General features: G+C 42.0%; 1 protein-coding gene across 2 annotated transcripts in view; it reads left to right on the top strand.

Annotated features, from left to right (window-relative positions):
- The first annotated feature begins 1,345 nt into the window (after positions 1-1,345).
- garem1.L (GRB2 associated regulator of MAPK1 subtype 1 L homeolog) overlaps positions 1,346-10,599 on the top strand; it is a 68,811-nt gene continuing 59,557 nt past the window's right edge. For both annotated transcript variants that reach the window (XM_018267965.2, XM_018267964.2), the window contains exon 1: positions 1,346-1,837. In XM_018267965.2, the coding sequence (XP_018123454.1) occupies positions 1,726-1,837 (112 nt within the window). In that variant the 5' untranslated portion in view covers positions 1,346-1,725. The remainder of the gene's footprint in view (positions 1,838-10,599) is intronic.

The raw sequence follows: 10,599 nt of genomic DNA, 5'->3' as shown, positions 1-10,599 counted from the left end.
CCTAAATCAAAGAGAAACAGACAAATGGTGTGCAGGGTTATATGGATAAATAGTAGCACAAAAGAGAAAAAGATTAACCCTTAAAGTTGCACCACCCCATCTTTAAATCCGAGGACTCAAGGAACAATAAAACTTAACTTTTAATAAATAAATTAAAACCGTAAGTCCAGAGGAGCGTTTAAAATAAGGTTAGGGACAGGGAGGCAAAGAACCCGAATTCAAATGGGCAAAAAAGTACACAGCATACAGTGGGTGTTTGGGATGTCAAAGAGTAACCCACGAGCCTACAAATGTAAATACTGGTAAGTCACATACAATCATTTAACAGCCATAAGTCGGGGTAAACCTTGTATGATGGCTTTTAGGCCTTAAAATATACACATTTTTTTAATTAAAGTATATTGGAGATCGGTTTCTTTTTCATTTAAGAAAGTAAAAATGGGATTTAATTTTTTCGCCTTTACATGCCCTTTAATGAATAATTCCACTATTAGCTATTTCAGTCTTGGCATTTGACATTTACCAATATTTTGGGGCCCTAAATGAATGTTTCTGTGGGGCCCATTAACATGTAGTTATGTGAGTGGATGCAGTTATTATTATCTCCTGAGCAGGAAGGGATTGGGGTTCAATGAAGAGGTCCCAGTAGACACAAGGGTAATCTTGCAATTTGCCGTATTCATTTCTTATGACTTGACGTGTTTATTTTACTATATTAGCCACAGTAAACGAAACAAAGCTAAATTCCAGATTGGTTCCTGCGGTTTACTGCACCTCTTGTCTGTTGCTACCTATCGGGATAAATAAATGTATTTTTCCATAAGTGACACCTGTATTATAAGTAAATATGTCTGGGACTGTAGAAACCAGCTCCAATAAACAGCTCGACTTCATTAAATGTCGGGTAACAGAAGAAGTCGTGTAGCTTGTGAGCTGAGGCAATGGCAGCAGGCTGAATCATGGGGCAGATTTATTATGTGGTGTAAAAACTGGTGAATAATTTGTCACATTGCCAGGCATCGCTGTGTAAAAATTGAATAGTTTTTTATGCGCTTTTCCTTTGAGCAACTTCAGCCAGAACTTACAAAGGTCTGAGACAGTGTAAAATAAAGGCAGCAAATCTGACATTCACTTGGCATAAAATTAAACACATTTTTATAAATTCACCATTTATTTTCCACAGCTTTTTACACCGTTTTTTCTGGCGAAATTTCGTTTTATACAGCATAATAAATAGGCCCATAGAGTGTGTGTCTCGAGCTTTGCTGTCTGGCATGATACCGGCATGCGATAACTCTGTTCAGCCACACGGGGTCGCTGCAGCGCTAGACGAGCCTGTGTAACTTCTCATTCCCATGCTGGATAGCAGGAAGGCTTTTGCCCTTCCAGGCCGGTTTAGTCCGAGGAGGCGGGGTTTCCCGGGGCTGCGCAGGCGTCTCGTACACCCTGTTGATTAGTCAGAGGAGTAAGTGCTGCTATGGCGTTTTATAGTGTCGGCAGCAAGGCAGTAAGAGCGGCGAGAGAAACCCGAGCAGAAGGGAGAGAGACAAGGACCAGCGTTCCTCTGCTTCTAGCTGAGCCTTTCCCTGCGGCCGCCCTGGCTTAGGCACATGTGACCATGAGTGGCGGGGAGCGCGGGCTGCAGCAGGGAACGAGCCACACACTGGGCTGAACTCCTTCCCGGCGTTACCCGAACTGTGCAACAGCCCCCCCCGTGTGTAAAGGATGGAGCTTCCCGTCCCCTCTCTGAAGGATGTCAAGTGGAGCTCGGCCTCATTCCCATTGGACCTGCTGGTCAGCTCCTATCGGCTGCCACAGATTGCCAGGGTGGACTGCGGTAAGTTACTGGTTAGCGGCACAGCGTAGTGTTATGTCACACGACATGCCTATTGGCACAATCAATGTCAGCTGGGACACTGGCACCAAGAAGAGGCAGACTGGCAGTGAGTGAGGGTGAGTAGAGGCAGACTGGCAGTGAGTGAGGGTAGAGGCAGACTGGCAGTGAGTGAGGGTGAGTAGAGGCAGACTGGCAGTGAGTATAGAGGCAGACTGGCAGTGAGTGAGGGTGAGTAGAGGCAGACTGGCAGTGAGTGAGGGTAGAGGCAGACTGGCAGTGAGTGAGGGTGAGTAGAGGCAGACTGGCAGTGAGTGAGGGTAGAGGCAGACTGGCAGTGAGTGTAGAGGCAGACAGGCATTGAGTGAGTGTAGAGGCAGACTTGCAGTGAGTGAGGGTTGAAGCAGACTGGCAGTTAGTGAGGGTGAGTAGAGGCAGACTGGCAGTGAGTATAGAGGCAGACTGCAAGTGAGCGAGGGTAGAAGCAGACTGGCAGTGAGTGAGGGTAGAGGCAGACTGGCAGTGAGTGAGGGTAGAGGCAGACTGGCAGTGAGTGTAGAGGCAGACAGGCATTGAGTGAGTGTAGAGGCAGACAGGCATTGAGTGAGTGTAGAGGCAGACTTGCAGTGAGTGAGGGTTGAAGCAGACTGGCAGTTAGTGAGGGTGAGTAGAGGCAGATTGGCAGTGAGCGAGGGTAGAGGCAGACTGGCAGTGAGTGAGGGTAGAGGCAGACTGGCAGTGAGTGAGGTTGAGTAGAGGCAGATTGGCACACATTATGGGCAGAGGGCTGTAGCATATTTGGAATAAGGCGAGATTGAGTAGGTAGAGTGAGGGGCATTGTGACAGCAAGGGGGCATAACCAGGCAGCATTGGTCATATACTGGTTCTAGCTACTCTGCTACTGGGTATCACGAAACATGACACATAATTCATGGTGTTGGCACCAAGTGTAGAACTGGTACTCTCTCACTGACTCTGCCCTGGCAGACTGGCTGTGCAAAGCAACAGATGAAGGTGCCCTGACATAAGCCACTGATATGCACACAGACGATGCCTGTGAATTCCATCTAGGTAGCTGCCTTTTCTATTGGTCTGCCCATTGCCCTCTCCTGATCTTTGTGCCAGCTCTTAAGGTGTTTCTTTTAAGCGAGCAACCCTGTGTGAATTTGTCCAGCTTGGACTTTCCATGCTAGTATTCATGCTGATTTACTGCCTACTCCTCTTTAGCCATCAGATGAGCCAAGCCAATGTGAATGATGCTAAACAGAGCACGATTTGCCTTTGCAGTTGCCAGGGGTGCCCAACCAGCTAGCAACCAGCTGTCAAACAACAACTGCCAGCTCCTAGTGCCAGCTAGGTCTATGAGTTTTATTTCAACCACAGTTTGAGAGTTGCATATTGCTCTTCCCTGATGTTATAGCATTTTTGGAACAAAGGTGGATGCTGGGGGATGTGAGCAATCCTTTGCTTCTGGGTATCATATAACTAGTCCCATAAGGGTTTTTGTGAAGGTGACTCATGTGAGCTCAGTATGCAGATCTTTCCTACACTGCTGTGTGTATTGGCAGCACAGACCTCCTAGCTGCCATGTCTTCTCTATTAAAGGATATAGGAATACTTTTCATTTATCTGTTTTATTATATTTAAACCAGTGTTGGCCCTTGTTCTGTTGCCAAATATATCCACTTTTCATATTTTTTTTAAACTGCCATGAGTGTGTTTCCTTTAACTTGCTAAGCTTTCTTATCTCAATATCTTTACTATTTACTCCTGTCTGATCTAATTCACATGTTGGCGGAGAAAACTCATCCTTTAACATTAGCCTTAAAGGGGTTGTTGACCGTTAAATTTAATTTTTTGCATGATGTAGAAAGTCATATTTGAAATTTATTTTCATGGATTATTATTATTATTTGTGGGTTTTGAGTTATTCAGCAGCTCTCCAGTTTGCAGTTTCAGCAATCAGGTTGCTGCGGTCTAAATTATCCTAGCAACCATTTATTTATTTGAATAAGTAACTTGAATATGAATAGCAGAGGGCCTGAGTAGTAGTAAGTAGCAATAACAATAAAATGTGTAGCCTTATAGAGTATTTGTTTTTAAGATGGGGTCAGTCATCCCAATTTGAATGCTGGAAAAAGTTAGAAGAAAAAGGCAAATAATTCAGAAACTTTAAAAAAACAAATACTAATTAAAAGTTGCTTAGAAATGACTGTTCTATAACATACTAAAAGTTAACCTAAAGCTGAACCACTCTTTAAGATATCTGCAGTGACCAGAAGAATAGGTTTCATAAAGGATCTGATCACTGAAGAATGATGCTCTAGTATTTCAACTATAAAGCATAGCAGGACTGCTGCTATATAGGAAGGAAACCTAGCCATCTGAAATTCAATTAAGTATCAGTTACTGAAACTTCGTGTCCTCACAGAGCACATTTTTTGGCTGTCGGGATCAGTGACCCCCATTTGTAATCTGGAAAGAGGCAGAAGAACAGGAAAATAATTCAAAAATTATTTTTTTTTTAAAAATTTAAAACTAGTTGTAAAGTTGCAAATTAAATGTAAACTACCCCTTTATAGTGATACTGACACTAGAAGTTTTCTTTTCAAAATATTAACCTACATTAAAAGTTGCCTATAGGTCATGTTGATCATTTTTGCTGATTGTTCTGATTTTGTAAGTACTTGTTACTTGAAGTTCCTAAATCTGACAGTTTTGCCAACCTGACTGTCCCTTCTCAGCCTGTCAGTTATAGTTTCTAATACTAACGGACTCCTGCTGCACAAATGTCAGCCCCCTCATACAGGAACATAGGGGTAAGAAAGGTAAAAAGCTCCACACGTCACTGAAAGCAACCATACCTATAAATTAGGTCTAATCTCTCACTTTGTTTCTCTGAATGTAGTTATGCTTGATTCCCTCAGTATGACCTTGAGTATCTCACTTACGGCATTAGACAAGCTTTCATTATGGTATATTTCAGGGCGTTGCTAGTCATTTTTCTACAGCTAACTGAATCAGGGTTAAGTACATGTTGGGAATGGATGTATCGATTGGGTAGATAGATATTACTAGTGACTACTGAGTTGGCCTAAATTGATTTTTTCCTTTTCAGGCATTGTAGGTTGGATTGTGGAAAAAAATATAATGCCAGGAAATATAGCATTGATTAGTGGTTTCCTGTTCTTTGTATGTGCTGCAACAATTTATGGGATCAGTTTAAGCCCTTAAACTATGAAGAGGATCCTTATCCTCTGTTGCTTTTCCTACTTTGAAAAATGATATGCCCGTTCCCTGTACAGAACAAGCTGTCTTTTAATTGGGTGTAAGTAAAAGGCCGGCAACCCATCTTTTTTTTTTTCAGTATATATGCCTATAGTTGTGAAAGTAGGGAAACCATTAGGGACAAATGTAACATATGGGTCCCCTTCTAATTGCTGAACAGTGTTAATATTGTATTTCAGCTCCTCAGCAGAGAGAGGATTCCTGTTCCATCTGATGGCTGACCCATTTCTTGTTATTTTCCACTTGCACTGTTTTCCAGTCTTCACCAAAGGTGTGCTAGGCTCTGGTTATTGATTTAGTCTTGCATATGGCCATCCTCACATAAAGTTATTAGCACCATGATATGAAGTTGGAGTAGCCTAGCAAAAGACTATACGGAACGCATTTTAGGACATCCTGCGGCGAAATACCATTCCTTCCTGCGATGTCCTATGCCTTCTGAATGGCGCATTGGGTCCTTTTACCGTCACTCATCGTCCAAACCTGCAGTCACACCTCTGTCCTCTACCCTCCCTTCTCAGCCGTCAGTCATGCCAACTAGCCCTCAGCCTTCGGCCCTCAGCCCTCAGAGGGCAGCTGAAGGCCAAGGGCATAAGGCCGAGTGCATAAGGCCGAGTGCATAAGGCCGAGGGCTGAAGGCCGAGGGCTGAAGGCCGAGGGCTGAAGGCCGAGGGCTGAAGGCCGAGGGCTGAAGGCCGAGGGCGGAGTTAGCATGACTGACGGCTGAGAAGGGAGGGTAGAGGACAGAGGTATGACTGCAGGTTTGGACCATGAGTGACGGTTTTTTTATTTTTTTTAAAAAATAGGCTGATTATCCTCTAATGCTATCATCTGTAATAAGCACAATTCCGCACAAATATTTTCAAGTTTTGTGTCTGTTTAAAGTATGTTTAAAATATGTAATCTACAAAACAATTGCTACTGTGTTAAAGTGGTGCCTTGTTAACTGTAATAACACAATTACTGCTGTCAGACAGTTTGTGCATCAGTTTTATAGGTTAGTATTACTGTATTCCTAATGATATCTTTTCAGATAGATTTCTAGGAATTATTCTGCCCCTGAGACATGTTGCTATCTACTGTGCCTTCAGCCCTAATTACAATACCAGTTTGTTTATCTATCCCTTGGGTTCTGTACAAGGCGACTCCCATATGTTTTACTAGCTGCAATCTGAAGTGACACACAATTACATTGTTTTGCTCTGTATGCCTGCTTGCATTATTGACTGTGATACAGTAACCAGAAAAATTCAGCTGAGCAAAATGTTCTTGCAACAAAAATAGTTGCAATCATCACTTTTTCACCTTCAATTTGAGTGAAGATCTCTGTAAGATCACACTGTTATATTAGCCTATTAGAAGTAATATAAAACTATAGTCTGTTCTGAAAAGTGAGCATAGATTTTCCCAATAATCTTTCCTTTGATAGTATACTGTATAATCTTTTCCTAACCTGTTTGATACATACGTAGGCAATCATCAGTCAGATACCAGTTGGGAAGGAGACCTATAAGGCAGAATAAGCCTCCTGCTTGTATTTGGCCAGTTTTAAGTCACACAGACATTAGAAGTGTTAATGGACCATTTTAGTTACAAGTATTTTGTGTAAAGCAGTGTTTCTTAGCATTTGTTCTCAGGGGCCCCAAGTTATGTTGATCAGCTTTAAGATCCAACAGTTGATACATTTTATTTGCATTTCTTAATAACTGTTGAAAAGTACATGTTTTTTTTTTTTTAGTTTTTTTTTTACATTAGTTAGGGTAGAACTACACAAGCGTCTTCAACGCGATTCTGGCGGTTCCGACACGCTGCAACAAAACGCAGGCGTCAAATCGGATGCAACGGAAAATAAGGTAAGAAATTCTTTTTGCAGTGTTCATCCGACAAGTAAAGACTGTCGGATGCAGATGCAGCGTCTGCATCCGACAGTTGCGTCGTGTCTGATGAATGCTGCGACACCATCATACATTGCTATTGCTTACCTTATTTTCCGTCGCATCCGACTTGACGCCTGCGTTTTGACGCAGCGTGTCGGATTCGCCAGAATCGCATTGAAGACGCTCGTGTAGTTCTACCCTTAGGGTGATCATAGAGACCCTACCTAAACAGCATGGAGATCCATAGGTTCATAGGTTAAAGGTGGTGTCCACCAGCATGCACCATACTTCAATACTATTTGGATATTTATCTGCCGCAAACCCAATAAAAAGGTGACATCATGGAAGTATAACCATATGAATATTGGGTCCCTACAGTTATTAGCCATCCCTGGAATAAGCTGCGTAGGTGGAGCATATCTTAGACAAGTCAATTCAAGTGGGTCACGTTGTGTGGTGATAGCATGTTCTCAAAGGGGATGATTCGTGAGCAGATCAGATTACAGACAGGTGGAAATCTAGGCATGATCAGAACGTTGTACGAGGAAACTTTGCACCCAGCTGTACTGAAGTCTTGAAGGGGTTGATATCCCCCGAAACAGTATAGAACTGGACCGGGCAGTGAACAAATAGGGAACTTTGTAGTGGAAGATCTCTTTGAAAACTGTTCATTTGTATACATTGCATATGTGCTTTAAATTACATTGACTGTGCGACGGAAGGTGACGTAAAGATGGTGAACAACCTCGTTGACAATAAACAATAACAATGGGGCTCTCAACACCACTTACCTAGTTTGATTGTTCCTTGCTTAGTTCCATAGGTTAAGGTGTTGGGAGAAGGAATGGTTTTCCACAAACATAGCTGCTGCAGTGTCTCATAGCATGTACTGATAGAATAGGACTATGACCTCATAGGTGTTCTTGCAAAGCACAGTTCAGCAGGAACATCTGAGAGTATGTGGCCCTTTAAATAAAGTCCATGACTTAATCTTTTCCAGTGTGTAGCATGATGGAGTAGCTAGGATAACTGCATTTGGTATGACGGAGCTTATCTTTAAATTTGAAGCTATATAAAGGCACTTAGGAGGAAGTATCAGGCTATGCACCTGCAGTGTTGTAGAAGGTGATTGACAAAAGTGACCTAGAGCTGCTATTGAGTAACCACGTTTCAACTGAACTGGAAATCAATTACCTGTCTAGTCTACAGCCTACTGAAAATAGATGTCATGTTATTTGTAACATCAATGTTGTGGCTCAGTTTAGATATGTTTTTTAAAACCTAATAAAGCTATATCTAAATTCTGTCTAGTTTTGGTACCAGCATGGGCTTGTGCAGGTTACAGAGCATTGTATTATTACAGAGGGACACTGACTCAGCCATCAATAAAGAATGATTTATTCAAATGAAAAGCAAAGGGAAGTGGCATTGCTGGAGTTTGGAGTAGTTAGAAAGCTAGGGAGCTGCACAATTTCATAGAGACAAGCAGGCAACAGCCCTCTTCCAGGGATTAATACTAAATGGGGTCTAGAAATGTGGGGGTTTATTGAGAGGCAGTTTAGCAAAAGAATTTTCCATTGCTCTGATTCTGACCCATTGTTTGTCCCGTTTAGGATGATTATTGATCTGTATCCAGTTTTATTCACATTGGATTTCTCCAACTTACTGAAGGTTTAGAAGCACTAAGCACCATATTAAGGTGGCCATACACGGGCCGATAAAAGCTGCCGATAGACAGAGTATGGGGGCCCCCGACGGGCTTCCCCGATCGAGATCTGGCCAAAAGTCGGCCAGATCTCTATCGGATGGGGTTAAAAATCCCGTCGGATCGCGGCCGCATCTGTTCGTTGATGCGGTCCCGCGATCCGCCCGTTTGCGAACGTGAAGGATCCGATCGTTGGGCCCTAGGGCCCACGATCGGATCAGCCCGATATTGCCCACCTCAAGGTGGGCATATCGGAGGGAGATCCGCTCGTTTGGCGACATCGCCAAACGAGCGGATCTATCCGTGTATGGCCACCTTTAGTCTTGTTTTATCTTTAAGCTTCTCATAAGCTTTTAACAAACGGTTCTTTCTCAGTTTTCATTTTTCCCAGAGAATTTTATTCCTAAACGTTGTTGGTTTCTAAAACCCTTCTGGCCTTAAGACCTTTCTAAATGAATAAAGGTCCCCTCAATTGTAAGACGCTTGTTAGGGATTTACAGCTTACACCTTCAGATTAATTTCGTTGGTCCACTCGAAAATTCTTTGCCTGTTATTGATTTGTTGCAGCAATAGTAGAATGCAGCTACTTAACATTCCAGCATCCTGGTCTGACTGATAATAAGCATAACCATAAATAATGAAGTTGCACTTGTCTGTACAGAGCTGGATGTTTCACATTTCCTAATGACAGGGAAGCCCAAGCACACAATCGTTGGTTTCTATTTCACCATCCTCTATTTTCTTTTCTCTAAATACTTGCACCTCCAGCTCTGTACATTAGCCCATTGATTTTTAAATAGGCCTGTCAGTTCCCCCCTTAGATCATATGTTACAAGATGCATTAAGTTGTACCCCAGAACCTCATTAAACACTGTCAGCAGTGGAATAAGTGATGGTATTTATTTATTATATCAGCCTGAGCCTTTAGCAGACAGCAGGCTTGGAACTAGACATACAATGTAGTATAATCTATTTAAATTTGTATGCAGGGAAATAATAAGATGTGATGCAGGAACACTTGATTTTAACTTTATCACAAAGAAATTATGCAGGCACAAACCCCAGACTTGTATAATGACAATTCATAAAGAGAGATTGCAAGAGGTTGATCAAGCCAGATGAGTCTGGAAAATTTTTTTCTAAATGTAAATTATGTATCAGGAATGACATATACAGGTATAGGATCCGTTTTATGGAAACCCGTTATCCAGAAAGCTCTGAATAGACTCCCATTTTATCCAAATGATACAAAATTTTTATCCAAAGAGTATTCCCCCTTTCTCTGTAATAATAAAACAGTACCTTGTACTTGATCCTAACTAAGAGAGAATTAATCATTATTGGAGGCAAACCCAGCCTATTGGGTTTATTTAATGTTTATATGATTTTCTAAGTAGACTTACAGAGAGATCTGTTATATGGAAAACCCCAGGTCCCAAGTATTCTGGATAACCGGTCCATACCTATGCTTGTAATAGCAGTGGCGACAGTCACTTAAAAATACAAACAAACATATCTTTGATGTATCTTGTCAGTGTGGCTCACAGTCTGCATCCTTCTGCTTCAGTTCTAGACAAGTGAGCGTGTCGGCACGGTAGTGGTGTCACCCCTAGAAGACAGAGCTTTACTCCTTTGGCCAGTTTATATTTTTCCAAGGTGAAACTCTACATAATGTACTATAAATTAAAGCCTGTCATTTTATAAAAACATTCAGAAACATCAACAGGAAAAATTTTGTGATCAGCTGTTTGAAAACAAAAATTGGATTGATTGCTGTGGTTTGCGAGATTTGGAGCAAACTTTGCACATGTTACGGCATTACAAAGTCTGCGTCATTTGTATGCTGAATATCCACAAATTCCATCACAATCATAGTTGTTAATTTCCATTAACAT

The sequence above is a fragment of the Xenopus laevis genome, chromosome 6L (genome assembly GCF_017654675.1).
Source record: "Xenopus laevis strain J_2021 chromosome 6L, Xenopus_laevis_v10.1, whole genome shotgun sequence".
NCBI lineage: Eukaryota > Metazoa > Chordata > Amphibia > Anura > Pipidae > Xenopus > Xenopus laevis.
Note: the sequence above shows the minus strand (reverse complement) of the source record. Positions and strands in the feature narration are given on the sequence as shown.